At 38.9% G+C, this 24829-nt stretch overlaps 5 protein-coding genes across 8 annotated transcripts; 2 read left to right on the forward strand and 3 right to left on the reverse strand.

Annotated features, from left to right (window-relative positions):
• Nucleotides 1-352: 352 nt before the first annotated feature.
• On the reverse strand, nucleotides 353-19594 carry LOC6589393 (nicotinate phosphoribosyltransferase). Of its 4 annotated transcripts, none has more exons than XM_026988271.1 (12): nucleotides 19379-19594; nucleotides 9366-9543; nucleotides 8076-8246; nucleotides 7887-8013; nucleotides 7404-7487; nucleotides 7208-7335; nucleotides 5153-5293; nucleotides 4919-5090; nucleotides 3841-4248; nucleotides 1363-1628; nucleotides 893-1302; nucleotides 353-831 (listed from the first exon to the last, which is right to left on the reverse strand). In XM_026988271.1, exons 2-12 carry the CDS (start codon nucleotides 9457-9459, stop codon nucleotides 754-756), a joined length of 2079 nt encoding a protein of 692 aa, XP_026844072.1. In that variant the 5' UTR covers nucleotides 9460-9543; nucleotides 19379-19594; the 3' UTR covers nucleotides 353-753. The 4 variants fall into 4 exon arrangements, with proteins under 4 accessions (XP_026844072.1, XP_002014642.1, XP_026844073.1 ...); XM_002014606.2 differs by lacking the exon at nucleotides 19379-19594 and adding an exon at nucleotides 10237-10437; XM_026988272.1 differs by lacking the exon at nucleotides 19379-19594 and adding an exon at nucleotides 10377-10416.
• Nucleotides 19595-19745: 151 nt separating this feature from the next.
• Nucleotides 19746-21335, reverse strand: LOC6589392 (putative tRNA pseudouridine synthase Pus10). The gene is made up of 2 exons (XM_002014605.2): nucleotides 21202-21335; nucleotides 19746-21143 (listed from the first exon to the last, which is right to left on the reverse strand). Exons 1-2 carry the CDS (start codon nucleotides 21319-21321, stop codon nucleotides 19767-19769), a joined length of 1497 nt encoding a protein of 498 aa, XP_002014641.1. The 5' UTR covers nucleotides 21322-21335; the 3' UTR covers nucleotides 19746-19766.
• A 72-nt stretch (nucleotides 21336-21407) lies between these two features.
• On the forward strand, nucleotides 21408-22126 carry LOC6589391 (NADH dehydrogenase [ubiquinone] iron-sulfur protein 5). Its single transcript, XM_002014604.2, has 3 exons — nucleotides 21408-21473; nucleotides 21659-21876; nucleotides 21942-22126. The coding sequence occupies exons 2-3, from the start codon at nucleotides 21664-21666 to the stop codon at nucleotides 22032-22034; spliced, it is 306 nt and encodes a 101-aa protein (XP_002014640.1). The 5' UTR covers nucleotides 21408-21473; nucleotides 21659-21663; the 3' UTR covers nucleotides 22035-22126.
• A 259-nt stretch (nucleotides 22127-22385) lies between these two features.
• On the forward strand, nucleotides 22386-23653 carry LOC6589792 (U5 small nuclear ribonucleoprotein 40 kDa protein). The gene is made up of 3 exons (XM_002014603.2): nucleotides 22386-22537; nucleotides 22607-22736; nucleotides 22802-23653. Exons 1-3 carry the CDS (start codon nucleotides 22430-22432, stop codon nucleotides 23605-23607), a joined length of 1044 nt encoding a protein of 347 aa, XP_002014639.1. The 5' UTR covers nucleotides 22386-22429; the 3' UTR covers nucleotides 23608-23653.
• LOC6589791 (protein transport protein SFT2) lies at nucleotides 23648-24455 on the reverse strand. Its single transcript, XM_002014602.2, has 2 exons — nucleotides 24252-24455; nucleotides 23648-24184 (listed from the first exon to the last, which is right to left on the reverse strand). The coding sequence occupies exons 1-2, from the start codon at nucleotides 24435-24437 to the stop codon at nucleotides 23753-23755; spliced, it is 618 nt and encodes a 205-aa protein (XP_002014638.1). The 5' UTR covers nucleotides 24438-24455; the 3' UTR covers nucleotides 23648-23752.
• Between the last annotated feature and the right edge of the window lie 374 nt (nucleotides 24456-24829).

The raw sequence follows: 24829 nt of genomic DNA on the forward strand, positions 1-24829 counted from the left end.
GGGGTGTCTGCGAGTGGGTGGCGTCTACTCGTGAATTGCTTACAATTGGGCTTACAATTATGAATTTTAACATATTTACAATTGAATTTTCGTTAAATACATAAACATAATATGTAAAGTTAGGTATAGTATATATATATATATATATATATATATGAATATAAAGAGTATATATAGATAGTTGTGTGTGTGTGCTTGAATGTGTGCCCTATATTGCATGCAAATGTACTAAACAGCATTTGTACTTTTAACTTTCGTTAATTAGCAACATTTTCAACACTTAAGTACTAGAAAAACTATTAAATACATCTTGATTTCGTTTGTTCTTTCTCACTGCTCGTTCCTTCCTTGGTTGCTATTTCTTTCTGTTTTGATCTGAGTTTATCTCGTCTTCTCTTGTTTTGTTGTTGGTTATTTTCTTTTATAAGGCACCTGGACACATTCCTGAATATAATGTGCGTTTCATATGATAGCGTTATTTAATTTTTAAACAAATTAAAATCTATTGACTACACAACGAATTGATATAAACACGAAAATTCGTTACGGAATTAGTACTCCAACGGAGGGTAAGGTATCAAATTCTATAATTCATATGACCAGCAAATGACTAAAAATCATCATCGAAAATGATTGGATGATGAGCGAATCAATAAAAACATTCTACATCAATAAAAGTACGTTTTTTTCGGAAATGTTTCTCTGCTTCTTTCAGCACGAAATCAATCGTAGGTCCCCCAATCCTTATATAGATCATGAGAGCTCGCCAATGGGTGCATTCTGCAGCCACAGATCGTGAATGAAATTGTACAGATTATCGCTGACGGAAACCTGGGAAACGACAATAAAATCATTATAAATTACACAACATTTGATGGGTTTTCTGCCTCACCTTATAGGGCGTTGGGTTCAGCGTACGCTTGTGATCATTCCTCAGCGTCTTCAATGAGATTTGCACCTTTTCGCGCACCTGCTCGAGAGTCGGCAACTGCTGGCATATCTTGCCCGACTTCCAGTACACCTTGTACAGTGACTCCACGTGCGAGGGTATGACATAGGCGCGCTTTGACTCCTGGAACGGATGACGACACAGCACCTTCTGGCCCACAGCTGGCGGGGGTTCCGAGACCTTCTGCAGCAGATCGATGAGTGCATGTCCATCGGCACTGTACAAACGATAGGCATTCTTATTCCCCGGCATGGTGACCTTCTCCACATCCTGGCTCAGCTTGATCCTGGGCTGGCCATTGATCTCCACCAGCTTGTAGACACAGCCCAAGGCAGGCTGACGCTGACAGGTCACTGGGGAAGAGACGAAACCATTAAAATCTGATCAAATAGGCTTGCTTTGAAAAGACTCACCCAAATGCGTCCCTATGCCAAAGCAATCAATCTTATGTCCTTGCTCATTTAGGCTCAAGATAGTATCCTCGTTAATGTCATTGGAGGCCACAATAGTCAGCTTATTGAACCATGGCACCTTGAAGCGCTCGGCCACCTTCTCGAAGGTCTCTCGCGCCAAACAGCTGAGATATGCCAAGTCTCCCGAATCAATCCTTATGCCCAGTGCATGATAGCCCAAATCGTTGAGGGCCAAAGCCACGGCACTAAAATTCAGCAGACCGCTCCTATGGAAAAAGCAAGAAAACACCGAAAAATGTGATTAAAAAGGATGCCTATAAATGCCATCAAGTGCTGCTGGGCTTTGGTTCTCAATTCAACAAAAATATCTTTCTCTTTAAGTATTTCGTTTGCCACTAAATTGAAAGCGAAAGTTTATACAAAAATATATATTTTAAGGTGGAGGGTGTAGCTCTATAAACGTGATGGAACCACATTGGGTTCTCTTTGGATTTTGCAAGTGCCTCTAGGGAAAACCATTTCCTGTGTTGGAATTTTCATTGTATTTTTGCTCATTTTAGAGAGCAGCACAAAATGTTGAATATTCTTATTTTTTTTCTTTTGTTCATTAAGCCATGCAGTGTGCTCTCTCGGACGCTTTCTTTCAACTATTTACAGGTAAAAAATACTAAAGAAAAATTGTTGAAAAATATTTAAGGGATTTCTCTTCGAAATTTCTTCAAGGGTTCCATAGGCATAATGGTTCTAACATAAAAGACAACGAATTTATCCAATTCAAAAAATAATGGGAATCATTTTCGATGTAAACAGAAAATAAATGAATTTGGTTCCCACAAAATGTTAAAGAAATCGAACAAAATGTTTTTTGCGGAGAGTTGTTTCAGGACAAAGGACAAGTTCTAGTATCACAGGGTTAGGCGGAGGTCTATGACAGCATTAGGGTGATTCAGTGTGTGTTTTTAATATTGTTTCCCAACAAAGTGCATAAAACAATTGGTAATTCTTTAATTCTTTAAAGTATTCTTTAAATTTGTAAAAATTTTTAAAGTTTGATCTTTAAGTGCACGATTTACAAGAAGATGTATACAAAAAATCTCAGGGTTATTATGTATTAGGTTTCCTAATGTCGCGTGACGTGTGCCTCAACCTAAATGTTAAGATTGTTTTTTTTACAATACTGTTTAGAAATATTAGCTTTCAGCATTGTTCTTTTTTTATTTTTTTATAAAACATTTACTATTTAAGATCTTTTTAAATATTTTACATTACAATTTGCTTGATTATGCAATTGATTTTCTAGTAAAAAATATGCCAAAATATTTGTTCAAGTATTTTTAAAATTTTTCCTGCATTATTTATTTTTTTTTGCCATCTTAAGACTCTTTTGCAATTGTTTTATGCACCTTTGGGTTAAATGTAGGCTCTAAAATCATATATTTATGCATCGAACACATGGTATATGGTTTTTGGTGGCTTTTGTGGGTGAGCGGAGGGGGGATAATGCCATATGAGATCATAGTGTAATTATTTGTTGTGTTGGTTGTTTCTGTACGAGTAACTTTGAAGACGTGTGTTTTACATACCTCTGCCAAAATAGTGCCGGAAGTCATTTTGTTTACTATGTTAGAATAGGAAATTCTTTTGCTATGTTTCAAATTTTGTATTCATGGGGTTTTTTCTGATTCGTTTTCACATAATGTTTTATTAGAGGGGAGGCACATTTATTAAACATTCGGGACGATCAAAAAATAAAAAGCCATACGTAACGAAAGTGAGTTAAAATGAATGTTAAAAAGGTAAATATGGTTTAAAATGATAAAGGGAACAGGAACAGAAAAATGTTGAAAAGCAAGAGTATACAAAAATTAGTGAAGAAAATATAAAATTAGAGCCGGAAAGGAAGCATTGAAAGGTAAAGGTCAAAAACTTACTTCAAATGAAAGCAGAAAGAATAGATTAAAAGAGTAGAAGAGTAAAAAAAGGCGAAAGTTCAAAGAGAAGTACAAAAACGGAAGAAACTTCACCTGTTTTTCTGCATTTATCTTTAGCGTTTTTCCAATTTTCCCAATTATACGAGGACTTAAGGACCAATGTAAGGACTTAAGGACCATTAAAAGTAGCAGGACACACACACATAGACATACAATATATATGTATTTGCATGTTTATGGATGGCTTGTAATTTTACAAATTTAATAGCAATAATTTAGGATAGTTTTCAATGGATGTTTTTTGATGATTTTTAGTGGTGAAGGAAGGGGGGGAATCATGCAGCACCCAAGACCATAGGAAAAAACCACCCAAAACAAAAAGAGATCTAGAATAAAAGCTTAAGTTAAACAAATAGCAGTGGAAATTTTTTATAAAATAATGTACATGATTCACATGAATAGAAATGTTTCGGGTTAGGTTATTTCTTTTCTTTTTTGTTTCCTATTTTAAAATTCGTTTTTGTTTCTGGGGGGGGAGGACATTTACCTGAATGACTTCTCGACATATTTTGGTAGGTATGCCGTCCCATTGGACGTTGTTCTTGTTAACGTTGTAGCTGTTGCTGTAGCAGTTGTTGTTGTTTCAGCTGTTTTTGTTGTTGTACTGAGATTCGTATCGTATATTGTATCTTTAACGGGCGATCTACAACTACCAACACCACCACTACCACCGTTCTGTGAAGCAGTACCATTCTGATGGCCCTTGTGATTGTGTGTCTTGTGTCCATTGGCTGATGACTGGCTCTTGCCATTCGTTATTGGCTGTCTCTGTTTTTGGCCATTTACAGTGTGGCTCTGCGGCTTTGACGGACTGCCGCTTTTGCCGTCTTTTTTTGATTTGATATCATTTTGGGTACTCGATAGAAGATCTTGTGTAAGTTGTTCTGTTTCTCGGCTGTTGGATAATACTTGTTGTTGTTATTATTACCAATACAAAATCAAAGCAAAATTTATGAACAGAAAAAGCATTTTTGGGGGCAGGAGACTATGATCATTAAACAACTGAAGGATGAATTTAAGTATTAAAAAAGTTACAGGAGTTTTGACTAAATTCCGCTGTTTTATATAGTTACTCTTTGGGTTGTTGTAGTTTGGTGCACGTCTCAAAAGTTTCAAGTTATACACATACAAAAAAGATCAAATCTAGGACTCAAAAACAACACATAGGAAAATTGAAGGTTCAAAGGATGAAGGAGAGTTCTAAGGAGAGGAATGATCACAAAAAGGAGCATAATACCCCTGTTCCACTAACGCACATTCGTTGAATGATTAGGAAGGACAAATTTCACACAAGCGAACGGCTACATTCGTTACCGTTGAATGCGCTGCTAGTGGAACTGTGGTATTTCGACGACACGACGGAAGAATGGCATTTGGGAGAGTCCTTAAAGGAATAATGGCAGTATGATATTCAGGAAAGTTCTAGGGACAGCAAGGAACACAATCAGGAGTCTCACAAAGAGGGGAAAAAAGGGTTCCAAACACACAAAATCATAATAAAAGACACAACAAAAAATACAACAAAAACCCGACGTTCCGAGAGAATCTGCCTAAAAGCGAAATACCTCTTAACATCGTACGTATCGACAAGTGCCATAAATCCATCCGGAAATGCAATGGCATATGAGACCATTGCCGCCAGTTCTCCCTCACTGGACTCCTCCGTGGAGACATCCAAGACATGGGACAACATCCCGCGATGCCTGACTGCATGCTCCAACAGATCCTCCATCACACCTAAAAGAGAAGACATATATAAAGCTGTTTCTTTCTTTTATTCAAAGACGGGTTACACTCACCCGTTTGCTTGTGCTTGAGAAGACGCGTCTTGAGCTCTCCAATGCTGCTGAAGCTCGTGATGTATGCATGGGCATGGGTGCCCTTAACGGGGATGTTGAAGAGTTTTCCTGCGAGCACATTGGAGGTGCCATCAAAGCCACCTAAAGGTAGGAAGGGATAGTTTTATTGTATCATATGGAACACATTAAGGAACCAAAATATCATAGAATACGATTTCAGAAGACTTTTCCATGAAATAAACTCTGAAAAACCCTGAAACCTCTTTGTTGCCCCAATTTCTGACATCATACGTCTTAGTATCCGCCTCAATCCATTAACTACAACAATGTTTCCCTCAAACGTTTCAATTTGAAAGCCTGCCTAACCCATTCTTTCGGAAGCCTTGACAAGAACCTTGACGCCAACTGGACGCCGCGTGAGTCACGCGCACGCGAACCCATCGATTGTTTGGATAAACCCTATCACCCTCACCCCCCACCCCCACACGAGCGCCCCCAAGCTAGCCTCCAACAATAATTTGGAACGCATTAAAAAGTTGGAGCGTTGCTTGCCAAACAAAAAGATTGAAGCGGAACCCAGAAGTTACGATGTGTGAGCGCCAATTGAAAGGAGCCCCTGCTCGATGGAGGTACCTGCCAGAGACCTGGCACCGATTTCCCCAGTGCATGGACACCCCACACGGATCTCCCACATAACATTCTTTATCATGGGCGATGGGCATTGCGTGTGCCACCCACTTTTAGGGATTTCTTTACAGCCTTTGGGGCGCACATTTAGTTTAACACATAAACAAGAGTTCTTGAACTTTGTCCCACTAGAGGAGAGATGTATTGTAGGTGGAATGGAATGGAATGGAAGGAAAGGAAGGAGGCCTTGAGCTGGGAGGAGGAGCCTTGGTTCTAGGAGAATCCTTGGCAGGGTAGTGGTAGGAGGTTGATGCCTAGGTTTCTGACAGTGACACGTGCTTTGCATGCATGCACATCATAAAAACTCAGGCACAAAACAATATGAAAAGCGGTGTTTTTCTTCTGTTAGTCACCCATAACCCACAGAAAACGATCAATGCGGAAGATGTAGGGAATAGTTGGGTGCTTGCAATACCCCTTAAAATTATTTTAGGTCATATGGATTCTATTACAATTTTGCTTTTTGCCATTAAACAGAACAAAATGATTTTAGTTCCTAAGAATAAAAACATTTTTTTATTTGAAATAATTTCCTTAGTGATATAATTAATTAAATCAGTTAAAACTCCTTTGTTTTGGAGAGAGGCACTTTGGGAGAACCAAAACCTGGTAAAGATATATCATCTGGATAGGAATCCTAATATTCCTATTCCTGAAATGGCATATATTTGCATTTAATAAAACCCTTTTCAACGCTCCTATGACAACCATTTAGTATCATTTAAAACCACAAACAATGCGAGTCGGTAACGTTGGTTTTAATTATCAAAAGATGTCAAACAAGTTTGTGGTTTCGATAGCCGTTTCACGACTAAGAATATACTACAAAGATATAATTTCAAGGCGTTCAAAGGCATACATGCAATTTGTTTCATTCAGATAATTAAATTTACAGGATTTCCAGATAAAATTCTGATGTTTACAACGTATAAAACCATGTACAACCAAGATAACTTAATAACTAAAACACTACTCAAAGTATTTCCCCCAACATCAACAAATATTCAATGTTTCCTATAAAAATTAGCACTTCACAACTTTCAAAATCCCTCCTTTCGCAGCTAACCAACTTCCCAAAAAACCCATACAACCACTACTTCCATGGAATTTCCAAAATAAAATCATTTTTGGAAGTGACTATGACTCCGCGTTGATTCCATCCTTCCTTTGCCCATTTCTCCCCCCCATTCCTCTTAATTGATAATGAGCTGTCTGCATGCAATTTGGCAATGCCAAAAAATGTATGTTTATATCGCACACGGATGACCTTACTTGTCACGGCGCTGGCGAAGAGAGCAGTAGGAGGATGAGGCGTGTGAAAGTTGCAGCTATTTTTTATGATATATATTGTTTGATTTTGTATAGTACCTGTGTAGGAATATTTCGATGCGGATAGGCCCCCGTCGGGTCCCTGGGCACGACGCAGTCCAAATTCCAATAGGTTGACATGTTTGCCGGCTACCATGCGATACCTGGCTGCATTCGTGGCCATTAAACTGTTATTGTGAGGGGTAATATATTATTACAAATACACCAAGTACAAGCGATATATACGATACAATACCTAGCATAGTTGACTAGTGTTAGGAGTGTGGTCTCCAGGATCTGTACAATGATCAGGGGTCCCTCAATCTTAATGATGGGCACACTGTGGAACAAAAGGATGTCATTAGAATTTGTTTAGCCACATGAATCGTGTAAATTGTTGTTTGTTTCTTGAGTTATCTCTTCGACTATGATCTTTATTATGTATGCTTAGAGATGTGCTATATCTCAGCTCTTAATATTCATAATCTTTTGGGCTATAATGATATTTGAGATAGTATTTCTTGTTGTTCTAAGAATATCTCAAGGTTGTACTTAAATCCATAACATAAAACTTTTTTTAGTCCTGTTCCTTTTTTGATTCGCTGCACAAATTTCTCCTAAGCGAATGGACACATGACATTCACGTGTGAACGTCGCATAAAACATACCATCATTTCCGCAAATGATGATAGTACTATTTATTTTGCCATTCCAAACCTCTATAGAGGTCAAAACTCACCGTGGAAATGCCACAGTGCCCTCATCAATGGCATACAAGGTGACCTCCCGCGCTGTTAGATTGCCCAAGTACTCGAAAAACTCATTCTCAATGCCCTCGGGCAGTGTTTGCTTGAGGTATTCAATATCTGAAAGTAACAAAAATATTGATTAAAGCAATATTGATATATATAGTAGATGCAGTACTTACCGCTTTGGGAATAGTGGAAGCTATCCAGGAATTTGAGGCACTCCTCTAGGCCAGCGAATATGGTGAATTCACCATGGAATGGATTGTTTCGAAAGAATAGATCGAATACCGCCTGATCGTCGATCTTATCCGATTTCCAGTATGCGTATGCCATTGTTATTTGATATAAATCTGCAAATATGCACAAGTAATCCAATAAAAGTCTAGACATTGATGTATGTTGGCTTTTGATATATATGTAACCTCAACTCAACCGTTTATGTGGTGGCAAGCAAACTCTAACCTAATTGGCCAAAGGCGATAAGATAAGCGGGAAAAAGTCCAATGGCAAATACGAAATGAACCAAATGCAAATTCTTATCTAAGTGCAAAGACCTACAGATCGTGCATTGTATTTGCTCGCCTACATTGTTTTCCATGTGTCTGTGTTTGTATCTCTGTCTATAAATACAAGTATTTGGCTATATATATGTATGCACATATATATCGTACTCGTAGTAGCATCGCAACGCGCGGGGCTATATAAATGTCAATCCGCTTGAGTTTTTTTGGAACGAGTTTCAAATATAAAAAGCGAGATTTTATGCGATTGGTACTAGCAGTATAAATTTAGGTATACCTATTTTTCAGACACCAATATGGTCTTTAATTGGGAGATATTTCACATTTCTTCCTCTATGCTGGTTCCTCTAACATACTCTATGCTGGTATATACGTCGGATCTTATCCCATTATCAGCCACATATTCCATAGCATCAACAAAACAACAAATATTCATTGTATCCTACCAAAAATCGAATTGTTTTGTATACCATTTAGTTATATATCATCATCTGATAAGATGGTACGAAGAGGAATCAAGACTTAAATAAGGCTACAATGGTATTTCTATATCTCTATTTGTATTTCTACGGATATTTGATGATCATGTTTTACATATGTACATATGTCGTTTTTTACTTACAGTCATACATATCTCGCTATTTTATACAAAATTCTTGGGTAGTCATCCCGATATTTTACTCATATATGTATAAGCTGTAACCTTAATATAAGTCGTGAGCCGAACGAGCCTCCTAGTTCTTATATGTATTATATCACAAAAATACCCCACTAATATCATTCAATCTCAAGTACTTCACAAATATTCAGTTCCCAATTTCCTATTCCCGCCAAAAAAAAAAACAAACATAAGCACCTTTAAACCCCGAGAAAACCCAATCTACACCGAGAAAACCCAATCTACAGATAAAGTATCAATTCAGCGCCAGAATTTCAATTTCCACTTACCGGTTAGCAATGGCTGGACAACGCCATTCTGATTCATTCGTCCGCGATCCATAAACTGGCCGCCCGCATTGCAGCTCAATTCACGGTCATTCATTTTGTCGCCGATCCGATCTGCTGTTCCGATGGATGATATTTCTGTGTGTTCTCTACCGAATGCCGTTGAACTTTTGTCGGATATCTGTAAAGGCAGCAAAATTGGTATTTGTTTGTATGGTTTACAATTGCGTTTGTTCAATTATATCGTTGTAATTGTAAATTGCTGACGATGATGTTGCCTCTTGATGACGTAACCGATTAGGGGTCGCCACTGGAGCACCCAATGTCCGCCTGTCGTTTGTGTTGAAATAATTCAGCATAAGAATGCAATAGAAATTATATGGGAAGGTTATTACGAGTAGGGGGGACGGACTACCCTGGATAGTAGAATATATTCGTTGTGGATTGCACTTCTACTATTTTTGAGGGTTCTTTTAATTCTCACTGGAAAATGCAATCTGAAAGTAAATCTTTTGTTTTTCATATTTTTAATTTTAATTTTATCCGAAAATAATGATTTTTGTCATATTGGTAGATAATAACATCATAAATCACTCTCCCAAAAAAGAGAATTCTATCACAACTTTTTCTAAATTTTGTTTCTAAGTTTTTCTACAATTTTGATCTGATGGTAGATGGCTTTTCATTAAATTAAGTTCCTTAGCTCTTATAATACCATAGATTCAGTTTGATATACAGACAAACTCTATAGAGAGAGCACACAAGCCAACAAACCCCTGCACTCTACGATTGCAGGGTACCAAAATACAACGCAAAAATAAAACACCAAATCAGTGAAACATTGGAAACGATTATGAAATACAAATTAGCATACGAGAAGCGAAAGAGGCGGCAAGCGGCCAAAGAAATATAGATAGACGCGTCTTATCAATTGGCTAATCACGATATTATTGTATTCAGGCACTGGGTCAGACGGCCGGCTGTCAGGTTGATAACGCGGGCGAATCGACTAACGTTGATCACTTTTTTTAGATTTGTCGGATGTGTCTCACGGAACGAAAGCTTGGCGCAAAACTTTTCCGCTGAGCGTTTGGGGCTCAACTGAGCAAAAAAGCTGCGACGCAAGCGAGTTAACTGCGAGTCGGTGCACAGTGGGTGTCGCTATCCGAAAAGCATTCAATAAATCAAACCCATTGGTTGAACGTTTTGGTCAAGGCACACGGAAAAATACTTGCATGTTTTTGGAATAAATTTCCTTCTTGTGATGAAAGCGATTTTACTTTTGGTTGGTTTATATTTAAATATGGGCCAATTATCACATGAATGATGTCTTGGTTTTCTTTGGCGCAGGCCCCACTGTCCGTTGGCAGCGACGCGAGCAGCAAAAGCGATTGAGCAGAGAGCGAGAGAGCACAAAGAAGAGAGCGATTGAGCGGGAGAGTGCAACAAACAGATGCAGTTATGATGTGCTAGCAGAGGGTATGATGTTTTAGTAACGCAGAAGGAATGCACTGTGGACTTTATGAATATTCTTGACCAGCATCAACACCGAAGTCTTATCATATATAGATCACTATACATATATACGTATGTATATGCATGGAAAATTTAATATAAATCAAATGACTATCAAAGCCACAATCGATCTGCGAGGGTATCAAGCTCTTCAGTCCTCTGTCTGTCTGTCTGTCTCTCTCTCTCTCTGCGGCCATCCTCTCTTGTTTTGATTGAATTGTTAGCGCGTAGAATTTGTTGATTGTCGGTTACCCCTGGCAGCCGGCAGAGGGCGGTGAGGGAGCCATAGAACTTTTTTGGGGTATTTTGTTTGTTTCAGCGGCTGCTGGTGGCTGCTGCTGGTGCCGCTCCCTGGCTTCTGCCTGCCCCCTGATGACGCTGCTCCTGCCACTGTCACTGCTCCTATTGCTGATTCTATTGATTACACACAACGTGTTGCTGCATGTTTTGTGGCCTGAAGGTTGTGTGAAGGTCGGAGACGCTACCAAAACGCTTCATTTCGCACGATTTACACAAACACAACACCGAGACACGCGCGCGCAAGTTAACGTACCCAATTCCATTGAGCTCTTATACGAGTTGTAAACAATCTTTGGCTTTCCAAAACGAAAACAATTTCAATCTTGGGCCTCCGCCTAATTGATTTCTAAGATGTACAATCTCAAGCGCCCCCGCCGCAACCCCAATCTTTGACACTCGCCTAAATGGAAAACCAATGTTTGCCCACACCCGGCTTCTCATAAACAATCTCACTCCCGGCTTTCTGCAGATCCTGCACTTTAGGCCTTTTACAGTTCTCTCTTTGGATGACGAAATCCAATACTCGGGATGGCGAAATCAATTGAAATGTTTATAGAAAAACGATTCCCGAAAGGGATCAACGATGCAAAGATCAGAAAGTTCAAATCAGTCTTGATCCAGCAGCGACACCGCAAAGTCTAGCTAAATATTAAGATCGCGCAATCCCTTGGCCCGGAATTCCTTTGTGACCCTCTACTTAAATCTATATCAGTGAAGTTCGAAGTAAAATAAAAACTTTTTAAAAACACAATCCGCTACCGCAGTTGTTTAATTGGCGCCCAACGTGGGGCGACGTTGTCTAAAAAGCACCGAATGATAAAAGTGTTGCGTCGTGCCGAAACCCGAAGGACAATTAATTAATGGAATAAATCCTTCAAAATTAAAAACGCGGAGTGACTGTGTGATATAGATAAAAAAAGTGAGATAAAAAGGAAACAAACCGGAGCTTAGGGTGTGCAAAAACAAATACAAATACAAATACAAATACAAATACAAATACAAATACAAATACAACGCAAAATACAAATAAAACAAAAAGCTAATCAAGGCAATTCGTAAATACAAAAAAAACCAAAGAAACCCAAAGTTTTTAAAAAAACAAAACCAACAAAACCGACAAAACCAAAATACAAAGAAAGTGAAACGATCAGCGAAGCCAAAGAAGGAAGACCCCCAGAAGACCCAGCTGAGCAAAGAAATTTAAGAAGGAAGACCCGTTCGAAGATCTGCCAAACTAAGAAGGACGACCCCTACCGGATATTTCGTGAGCAAGAGTTGTATTAATAAATATATAAGTTCAATTAGGATATATAAGATTATAAAAACTAACATATAAGAAAAATTAAAAGTGGATCAGCTAACTTTAGATTTTGAAAAACTAAAAATGATTAACTCTCAAGCAAGGACCGATCTCACAGCAGATCTGGTCAAACAATTGATAGCACTTCAAATTTCACAAGTACAAGAGCAAATTGTAAATTTAAAACAGCAAATAGAAACTAAATCCGATCAGGTATCGGATTATCAGGCAGAAACAATAGACGAGACAATAAGAGACGACACCACATTGAAGGTAATAGAATCCCTACCAATTTTTAATGGTGGATTAAACCAATATGTAGGATGGAGGGAAGCTGCAGAAACTGCAGTGAAGTTATATAAGAAAGGAAGTAAGCAATATTATATTGCATTAACAATTTTGAGAAACAAAATAACAGGACCAGCACATGACGCACTGACCAACCACGGGACAGTTCTAAATTTTGATGCCATACTTTCACGGCTTGACTTTGTTTACAGTGACAAGAGACCTATTTACATAATAGAACAGGAATTAAGCGTTCTCCGACAAGGGAACCTTTCAATTATAGATTTCTATAACGAGGTTAACAAGAAAATGACCTTGTTAATAAATAAGACAATAATGACTCACGGAAAGGACAGTGAGATCACCAAGGAATCAAATAAAAAAATTAGAGACAATGCCTTACGCATTTTTGTCACTGGCCTAAACGGCGGCATTGCTGAAATCCTATTTTCATTGAATCCCCCAGATTTACCGAATGCCTTAGCAAAGGTACAGGAATTGCAATCTAATAACATTCGGGCCCAATTTGCCTACCAATTCAGCGGTCCCAGAAATTCAGGGAATAATAATTTTAATACCTTAAGATTCAACCAACGACAACCTAGGACTAACAGTTCACCATTCGACCAAAAAAGGGATTTGCAGAGGAATAACATGTCTTGGGGACAACCCTATTTCTTGGGTAATAGACAACAAAATCAGGCCCCAGAACCAATGGAGGTAGACGAATCTATACAAATCCGGAACCGACAGAACAGCAATCAATTCAGGGGAAATAATAACAATAGAAATTATCGGGAGAATACTAACGGTTATTTTAGGAGAAATAATAACAATTATAGCCAAGCCCAGCATTTTAGGGCAAACGTAGTCCCGAATAATCAGTCTAACGACAATCCAGCGCAGAAACGAAAACTAAACGAAATGTCGGAACAACCGGCTAATAAAGCAATGAGGATAAATAACATTGAGGAGGATCATTTTTTAGATCAGCCCCCGAAGTAGGTCTGCCCTACCTAAAAAGAGTAGACAAAAAATAAACAGAGAATTAAAAGTTTTGATAGATACGGGAGCAACTTCCTGTTATATAAAAAAAGGAATTTACGACAATAAAAATGAATTACCAATCTATAAGAAAGTTGCTACAGTGAATGGGTTTTCAATAATTAAATATTTCCATAATATAACAATTTTCAACACAAAGCAAGTGTTTTATGAAATAGATGGAATGGAGGCAGATTTACTAATAGGATTTAACCTATTAAAGAAAATCGGAGCGGTTATTGATACAGGAAAGGGGACTTTAAGTTATAAAGACAATGAGGAGAAACTAATATATGACGAGGTCCTTTCTTTAAACAAATTAACCTTTATAGAAGGAAAAACCATCCTTCCGTTGAAGGAATATATAATAAAAAAATATTTTGAAGAAGAAAAAGAAATGAAAAGCGATTCAGTAAAGGTAGAAGGAAGTTTATATAGCTTGGGATCAAAAAATCCTGAGCACGCCGACGAAGAATTATCCGTCAATAGTTTGGGATTCAAATATCCTGAGCCCGCCGTCGTTGAATTATCCGACATCCAAAGTTTTAATAGTTTGGGATTAAAATATCCTGAGCACGCCGTCGTTGAATTATCCGACACTAAAAGTTCGAATAGTTTGGGATTAAAGAATCCTGAACACGCCGTCGTTGAATTATCCGACAATAAACAATTTAAAAGTTTGGGATGCAAAAATCCTGAACGCGCCGTCGTAGAAATATCCGACATTCAAAATTATGCAAATTCTGAATTGAAAAAAATGAAATTGTATAACACAATAACCTACAAAGAGGACAATTTAGAAAATCTCAGAGAGAAAATGGTATCTATCATCGAAGAAGACCATGCCAATATAAATTTACAGTTACCGTTCAGAACGGATATAAAAGGAGAGATTAACACTGAACACGATAGACCGGTATATGGCAAGCAGTATCCATACGCTTATTCGGTTAACGATTTCGTTAATAACGAAATAAGTAAAATGTTAGATGAAGGTATAATCAGACCTAGTAAAAGCCCATATAATTCACCGGTAATAGTAGTACCAAAGAAGGGAGTAAATGAGGACGGAACTCCTAAGCATAGATTAGTAATAGACTTTAAGAAACTTAATGAAAACACTATACCGGATAGATACCCTATGCAAGATCCTTCAGTAATCCTTGCCAATTTAGGTAAAGCAAAATATTTCTCGGCCATTGACTTAGAGTCAGGTTTCTATCAGATTTTAATGAGGGAATCAGATATTGAAAAAACATCTTTTTCCATAAATAACGGCAAATATGAATTTCTAAGAATGCCTATGGGATTGACGAACGCTCCCAGAATTTTCCAAAGGGCAATGGACGATATACTTAGAGAACAAGTTGGGAAAACTTGTCACGTTTATATGGACGATATAATAATATTTTCAAAAACTATAGAACAACATTATAAAGATCTAATTCATATAATTCAGATATTGCAAAACGCTAACATGAAAATTTCACTTGAAAAGTCTAAATTCTTTCAATTGGAAACCAAATTTCTGGGATACATTGTTTCCCAAAATATCATTAAAACAGATCCAGACAAAATCTCCACAATACAAAACTATCCAATTCCTAAAAATATCAGAGAGCTACGTAGCTTCTTAGGACTAACAGGGTATTACAGAAAATTTGTCCGAAATTATGCCACAATTGCCAAACCTTTAACAAAATATCTGAGCGGAGTAAATGGGAAAGTTTCACGAAGGGCATCCAAGAAAGCATTAATACAGCTGGATGAACCAGCAATTGGAGCATTTAATAATTTAAAGGACAGTTTAATAGCACATATTGAATTAGTACAACCAGATTACAATAAAAAATTCACATTAACCATAGATGCATCGGACATAGCAATAGGTGCAGTTTTGTCGCAAGATGGGAATCCCATAACATTTATTTCTAAAACTTTAAGTAAAACCGAGCAATTATATGCTACTAATAAAAAAGAATTATTAGCTATTGTATGGGCATTAAAAAATTTGCGAAATTATTTATACGGAGTGAGTGGAATTGAAATACATACAGATCACCAACCTTTGTCCTTTGCAATGTCGCAAAAAAATCCAAATGTTGAAATGAAACGTTGGTATTACTTCATAGAAAGTTTCACACCAAAAATCATTTATAAGCCAGGCTCAACTAACGTAGTAGCGGACGCGTTATCTCGGATTAAAATAAATCATATGACAGATAGTGATGTCGACCAGACAGAATCAGAATCAGACATAAATACTCAGCATTCAGCAGAGAGTAGTTTCGAAAACGTCATTCAAGAGACTAGCAAGCCTCTAAACCAATTTAAACAGCAGCTACTATTAGCGCAAGGGAGATTCACAGTTCATGAGTTAGTAAGAGTTTATGAAAATACCCGACATATTATTGAATTTGATACGGTTGACAATCTGCTAATCATTTTAAAAGAATTTATTCAGCCTCACTTAACCACAGGAATACACTGCACTTTAGAAGATTTATACCTTATCCAAAATAAGCTAAAGGAAAACTTCATAAATAAATTTCTCTTCACAAGAAAGTTCCTCCAAGATGTAGTAAATTCAGAAGATAAAGCTATAATTATAGAAGAAACACATTGCAGAGCCCATAGAGGACTAGACGAAAATTACAAACAAATAACTAAGCTGTATTATTGGCCAAACCTGCACAAAAAATTAAAAGAATATATAAAAAATTGTGAGATCTGTAACAAAAACAAATATCGGAGACACCCTGTAAAAATTCCAATTGGGGAAGCTCCCATTCCAGCAAAAGAAGGAGATCAATTACACTTAGACATATACTATGCCCAAAACCTAACATTCATAACTTGTATAGATTCTTATTCCAAATACTTGGTGGTCAAGGAAATTCAAAGTAAATTAAACATTGAAAATAAGGTAATGGAAATTTTACAACACTTTCCGTTAGCAACATCATTAATGACTGACAACGAACCAAGCTTTACTTCAGCACAATTTAGATCATTCATACAAAGAAGTAACTTAACTATTTATTATGCTGATCCCAGACACAGCACCTCAAATGGTCAGGTAGAAAGGGTACATTCCACACTAACAGAAATAGCGCGGTGCATCAAGGATGAACTAAATCTAACAGATTATTCAGAAATAATAATAAGGGCGGCACTGAAATATAACCTGACGATACATTCAACGACCAATCAAATGCCATATGACATATTGTATAACAAAATAGAACACAAACATAATCCAATATTACTTAAGGAAGCTCAGACCAAAATGCTTAAGATACATAACAAAGATAGAAGAGAAAAAGATTATAAAATAGGAGAAGTAGTCTATGAAAAGAAATTCGGGGAAAGAAATAAACTTCAATCCCGATACAAAAAGCAGGTAGTTAAGGAAAATCGACCGAATAAAATTATAATCAACAATAGAAACAGAATTATACATAAAGATAACATCAAATATTAAATATTTTTTCCAGAAAATGTATGCGAATATACTAATACTGACTTTTGTTATATTGACGACTGCGGAAGTAATTGACTATACGCATAGTGACTATCTATTGCTCAAAGACGACAGAGACGTTTACACTTATGAAACATACGCTGAACTTTTCCATATTACTAATTTGAGTTTTTATAGAGAGATAATTGATAAAGAATCCAAATATGTCAACAAATCAATTAATTCAGACGATGAGTGGGAAATATCAATGGACTTAAGTCTATTAAAATTAATGATTTCAGAATTAGTTCCAAAACGGAAAGAAAGGGGAATAAATGAATTAGGTACCATTTGGAAATGGATAGCAGGCAGCCCTGATCATGACGACTTTTTGAAAATACAAAATAAAGTAAATGAATTAACTGAAAATAATAATAAACAATTTGTAATAAATTCCAAATTTTTCAAAGAAATTGAATTGCTATCAAATTCATTAAAGAATGTCATCTTCAATGAAGAAACGATACTGAGAAAGCATCGTTTAAAATTAATAACTTTTGACCTACTAAATTTAGTTGATACCATAACCCTCTTAAAAGTAAACATTTTCAATACAAAAATTTTAAATAAAAACGAAATAGAGGACATTTATAAGCATGAAAAACATAATGTTGAACTGTCTGATCTGTTGGACATTGCAACGGTTAAAATAATTCGAAATGCAGATTTAATAATCATTTACATAAAATATCCTCAAATTAAAGATATTTGCAAGTTTTACCATGCAAGAGCCATCTCACAAAATGATGGAATGTTAGTTATAAGTGAAAAAGTTTGTGAATGTAAGGAGAAATACTATTTAATGAATAATTTTAAAAGTGAAACTTTTAACAATTACGCACAAATAAATTTAAAGAGTACCTGTTTCACCAATTTACTTAATGGCTTTAAAGCCAACTGCACTAAAAAAAGGGAAAAAAAACAAAGAAATAGACATCATTCAGGATGGTGCCATATTAGTTTCAGGCAAAAATATCGTAGACAATACTACTTTGTTAGGATCGTATCTCCTTATATTCAACAACACAATTGTAATAAATAATATAAGCCACATAAATGATAAGGGTAAAATTCTAAAATATATATCGCATCATAGATATAGCGATTTTGAATTAGTTGATTATATACAATCAAATGATAAGCAATTTTCTTTTGATAATGTTAATATTTTAAATCCCCTTATAACATTAGGTAATACGGCCTTACCATTAACAACATTATTTTTAATCATTTTGATATTGTTAATGTTATTTTACTTCTGCTATAAATTAACCAAATTTGTACTTATTAAATCAATAAGAATACCGTCAGAAGAAATAGTGGAAAGCAACATTCAAATACTGTCAGAAGAAATTAGAGCTCTATCAGAACTTCAAAATGTATCGGGACGAAACATTTAAGAATGGGGGGAGTTAACGTACCCAATTCCATTGAGCTCTTATACGAGTTGTAAACAATCTTTGGCTTTCCAAAACGAAAACAATTTCAATCTTGGGCCTCCGCCTAATTGATTTCTAAGATGTACAATCTCAAGCGCCCCCGCCGCAACCCCAATCTTTGACACTCGCCTAAATGGAAAACCAATGTTTGCCCACACCCGGCTTCTCATAAACAATCTCACTCCCGGCTTTCTGCAGATCCTGCACTTTAGGCCTTTTACAGTTCTCTCTTTGGATGACGAAATCCAATACTCGGGATGGCGAAATCAATTGAAATGTTTATAGAAAAACGATTCCCGAAAGGGATCAACGATGCAAAGATCAGAAAGTTCAAATCAGTCTTGATCCAGCAGCGACACCGCAAAGTCTAGCTAAATATTAAGATCGCGCAATCCCTTGGCCCGGAATTCCTTTGTGACCCTCTACTTAAATCTATATCAGTGAAGTTCGAAGTAAAATAAAAACTTTTTAAAAACACAATCCGCTACCGCAGTTGTTTAATTCGCATATGCATTAGGAGGGTGTTTGAGGAGTCGAAGGCTTTTACTCCCAAAGTGGGCGTGGACCATGGATAGATGCTCTATGTATTTGCAAATGCAACACTCACTTTCGATTTTTGCGCACGTTTCAATACAACAATTTGTACAAATTCCAGCGGCTATTTCGGTTTTATTTGTATGCCACTTATTAATAGCACAGAACTTTGTAGCAGGTGGACCAGAGAGGAAAGTGGCCGTTCCAAGTCGAGTTATTTCAAGGACAGGAAGTCAATGCACCAGGCAACCAGTATCGGACCTGTAGTATACGCCAATGTCCATTAATACACTTTTTTATTTCATTGAATAGACGGCAGCCTGGAGGCGCACGCTCCAGCTGATAAGAAATAGTGATGGTTCATGAACGAACTGAACTGGCTCGTGAGCTGCCAGTCGCGAGCAGTGCTGCAAAGGGCAAGATTTGAACTCATTTCAACGTAATTTTTGTACAAAAAACTTTTATTGGGCAACAGAATTATCCACCTCGGGCGGCCAGTCCAGATCAATGCCCACCACATCAAGGGCCTGTATATCTATGGGTTTGCCTATAATTGATGAGAACGAAGGCGTGGTCCTGCCGAATTCGCCGTGAACCAATTCTTTGATGTAAGTGCCCGCCTGGGTGACTATGTCGATGACCAGCACCAGGGGATTGTCACGTTGCAGTCGCGCCTTTACGCTGTAGATTGTGCGAGGTCGTGTGTGCAGCGGCCGACGATGCAGGACCCTTATGGGAGTCTTCTGTTGAATGTCAAAGCTCTCGGAGATCTGCAGTTTTTGAAGCATTTCCAACGTAGCGGGCTCTTTGAGGGCACACAATGCGCGATAATATTTGCGTTTCTGCTCCTCGCCCGTCTTGATGTTCATCGCCTGCTCACGGGGCACCACCTGGAGATTGAGTATGGATACTTTGCCAGATGTATCCACTGCTTGTTCCATGGCCAGGGCCTGCTCTCTTGTCAGTGTGCTTCTCCTGGAATTGGGTATCTCCAGAACAAAGGGACGACCCTTGCCCAGGCAACGCACATCCACATCCTCCCTTCCGCTGGACATGAAGGTGATCTTTGGCACGGTCTCTGTGAAATGCGGTCCCACACTCCGTATGATAATCTCCTCGATGCTGTCCTCCATCTGCCGCACTCCTTGCAGCAGCCATGGGGTGTGGGAGAGCTCGCGGCTCAGCTTCCGGTACCGGCCTGCCACACAGACCATGGGACCCTGAAGATCCACGGACTTGAGACTGAGGGACTCGTCCACAGCTGGGGGCGGAATGGGCAAATACTTCTCGAACGTCTCCGCCTTCACACGTGACGGCTGGTATTGCTTCTCCAGCAATCCACGGGAGATTTCAACGCGTCTCAATGCCTTGCCGGGAAAGGCCGCACGATTCAGTTCCACCAGTTTGTCCACCTCTTCCTCCTCCACCTTGTGTCGCAGATCAATGCTGATCACCAGTCCATTGGCATCGTACTTCTTGTCCAGCTTTTTGCATATTATGGGATGTAGAATCAGCTTCACCGCCTCCTTGATGGGCACATCTGGCGGGGAATTGCTGTGAACAGTGGATCCAAACTTCCTCTGGAGGGCAAACCACATGGAGAGCTGTCGCAGCTGCAGGCTCATGGGCATTGTAATGGCCAAAACGATGCCCTCGCTATCATATTTGCCAAATTCCGAAGCGATGATGCCCTCGATCAGCTCCCGCTGAAAGTCCTCGGAGAAGATGCCCAAACAGGTTGAGCAGTGGGTTAGACGGGGCTTCTTGAGCGGCTGTTCGTCTGTGGAGATGACATTATCTTCATCCTCTACCTGATCTTCAGTCACTTTTACTCCCAGCTGTAGAAAAGTATACGTTTGAAATATTGTCTTGCCAGTAATGCCTATTTTTACTCACCCGCTGGAGAGATTTGTGGATATCATTGTACTCGGAACCGCGTGCCCTAAGATAACGTAACTGACAAACCTTGCAGACGCCACAGGACATCAAATAGTCCACGAGTTCTTGGTTTTTCATTTTGATTTAAACAAAACGTGGAGTGCGTCCGGTGCCGCTAAAAGCACTATCAGCTGTCGGGCGATTCAAACGTTAGCCAACACTAAGCGCTGGTCGGTTCAAGAAAAACACGGAAAGAAATTGTTTTCATTGCCAATTTATTGGAATTTAAGGTGCGTGGCGAGTCAATTTATAAGAAAATCCTACAAAAGAACGAATTAAATGAGCAAATTCACTATTTAAGTCTAATTGCAAGCCAAAGTGTGCCTTCTATGAGCTTTGTTATGGTTACGTCACAGAAGGAACAGACAAAATCTCCATACTGACTCTCATGGATATGTTTTTCTTTAATACGCAGGCAACATGTCTCTGACGCCCTTCCTGCGCCTGCCCCTCACGGATCTGACCGGCTGTCTGATCAACCATCAGACCTACGACAAATGTGGAAAATTTGAAATGAAAATGATGGACTGCTTGGAGGCCTACGGCCTGGAGCGCGGCAAAAAGGAGTGCGCCGATCTCATTGCGGACTTCCAGGAGTGCGTGGGCATGAACAAGCAACTCATGCGTTTCCATGTGGGTTTTCTTACGTCTAAGAAGCAAGGAATTGCTTAAAACTTCATTTTAAATCTCTGTTTTAGGCCATGAGGAACGAGCGCTATAAGCAGTGGCTGTTGGGAGAGCGTAAGAAGGCTGAACTCTTTGCTGAGGCACCGCGCGTAGATGCCTATTAAGAAAGGGAGCAATTTCGTGTATAACTTCATATGAATAGCCGCAAATTGTATAAAAAAAATAAATAAAATAAAACGAAATCTGTATCATCTGATTTGGACAGTCTGGCAACCCTCCCAATAGTTGAAGTGCTGTACAATGACGAATTCCAGAAATATTGAATTTTGACTCATTGAATAAAAAAATAATTAAATAATAATTGTAATAAAACTCTAATTCAATGCCAATTTTTTTATAATAGTTTAACAGAGAAAACTTGTAAAATAAATAATGGAAAATTAGTATCGCAGTCTGGCATCACTGGCTGACATCAAATTGTCATCTCTAGTTGTTTTTTTGCCGAAAAAATTTCTGCCTTCTACGAATTTTGTAATATTTCTGTATAAAATAAAATAAAATGGGCACTAAACGACCCCACAACAGTGTGGTACCAGCCCAGGAGACAAAGCGCAGTAAAAATGATATAATAGCATATACAAATCGGGATAAAGCGCTCTTGGAATCGGTAAGCGTGGTGGAAAGAAGAAGCATCAGGATTTCCCTATGGAAATTTGTTAAATTTGTTATTTTTCAGGGTGTAAGAAGAACATCCAATCTGCAGGCACCCATAATGCAATTGGAGGGACATGAGGGAGAGATCTTTACGACAGAATTCCATCCGGAAGGAGAACTTTTGCTGTCCTCTGGCTTCGATCGCCAGCTTTGTAAGAAAAACCCATCTAAAACCATGGGAAAAACACTACCAGTCAATTTTCATTTAATTTCCTAGATATTTGGCAAGTCTATGATGACTGTGAGAATGTAATGGCCATGTCCGGACACACTGGAGCCGTGATGGAAGCCCATTTTACCCCCGATGGCTCCCACATCTTCACCTGCTCCACAGACAAAACGCTGGCCATTTGGGATATAGTCACGGGCCAAAGATTGCGTCGTTTCAAGGGCCACACGAGCTTTGTGAACAGTGTCCAGGGCACGAGGAGGGGACAACAGCTGCTGTGCTCCGGCAGCGATGATCGGGGCATCAGGATTTGGGATGCCAGAAAAAAGCACGCCGTGCAGACCCTGGAGTCGCCATACCAGGTGACATCCGTGTGCTTTGGCGACACTGGAGAGCAGGTCATCACCGGCGGCATCGATAATGAGCTGAAGATCTGGGACATACGCAAGCAGGAGGTGCTGCACCATCTGCGCGGACACACGGACACCATCACGGGAATGTCCCTCTCGCCAGAAGGTGACTTTATCCTCACCAACTCCATGGATAACACCTTGAGGGTGTGGGATGTGCGTCCCTATGCCCCGGGCGAACGGTGTGTGAAGGTCTTTCAGGGACATCAGCACAATTTCGAAAAGAATCTGTTGCGATGTGCTTGGGCCCCAGGCAGCGATAAGGTCTCTGCTGGTTCCGCTGATCGGCAGGTCTATATTTGGGATGTGAACACAAGGAGGATACTGTACAAGCTCCCTGGACATAATGGCAGTGTAAACGATGTCGACTTCAGCCCCAAAGAGCCGCTTATACTCTCCGCCTCCAGCGATAAGACTTTGTATCTGGGAGAGATTGAGGAATGACACTACTTCGGAGACATTTGATGATTAATAAACCTTATAATGTCGATTCTTTTGTTTTAATTGTATCACAAATAAGTTTTGTTTTGGATTTATCGTAGGGCTAAATAAATTATTTCGTTGTGTGCGCGCGGGCTCTGCCACCGTTTCACACCGGCAAAGCACTGGTTGAGGCGGAGACGCTGCTCTTGAAGAGCTGTCCAAAGAATTTCAAGCCAGTGGCTCCACCCGGCACCATGCCCAGGACCATGAATAGCAAGGCAATGATCTGGGCTACGGCAAAGAGCACTGTAAAGGCTGTACTTTTGGCCACCAGAGCGCAGTAGAGGGTCAGCACCAGGCAGGAGCTGTAGGAGATCGATGAGAGCAGCCGCGGCTTGGAGAACATCTGCTTGAGGAAGGCCCCAAACCCAGAGAGAAAGCAGAAGGCCATGATAAAAAAGAGACTGCCTAATGTGTAAAGCAGGGCAAATTTCCGCGCTTTGAGGATCAGCACGGGAATGTAGAAGGTGGAGAGCGTCATGCAGAGTCCTCCCATACCCAGACACGCCACGAAGCCAACAATACGCTGCAGGCGGGACTAAAAAGAAAAGGGTTACGTTACACACTCTTTATATGCCATTTGCTGTAGGTTATAGACGGCTCACAAGCTTGGGGCAGCACGAGTCCTGTGTGTCCTTCAGCCAACTGTTGGCCTCCTGGGGCTCTGTCTGGCGCGAAAAGATGCCCCCCAGGCTGGGCACCTTCAGCTGTGGCATCTTTACATTGAAATTCTTCTTCTGATCGCTCTGCAGCAGCAGATATTCGTCCAAATCCTGTTTTAAATTGCTCATCGCGTGTCAAAAAACTTCTTCCAAAACAAAACAAAAGTGGGTTTCGGTGTGACGGCAGATATTTCGATCAAATATACGGTCTTACCCTCAGAAATATACCCAAAATATTACCGTAAATATACAAGTTCCATCATACATATTCCTCGTTTTTGATATTCCGTCGAATATTATTAGCTAGATAGAAAATTTTGCAATGCCCACATAGTTTTATACAATTGATGAATAAATTTTCTACTTAACTGGCTTATTCTAAATACTTGCTTTTATTTGATCTTGTCTAAAAATAGGTTTTAGTGAAATTGGTCAAACAAAAAAAGGATTTACCAAAATAGGTCACACTAAAAAACAAAAGAGTATTGTCGTTCATATTGTTCAATTTTTATATTCCCTTG

Source organism: Drosophila persimilis, unplaced genomic scaffold (assembly GCF_003286085.1).
Source record: "Drosophila persimilis strain 14011-0111.01,24,50 unplaced genomic scaffold, DperRS2 tig00000191-arrow-pilon, whole genome shotgun sequence".
Classification (NCBI taxonomy): domain Eukaryota; kingdom Metazoa; phylum Arthropoda; class Insecta; order Diptera; family Drosophilidae; genus Drosophila; species Drosophila persimilis.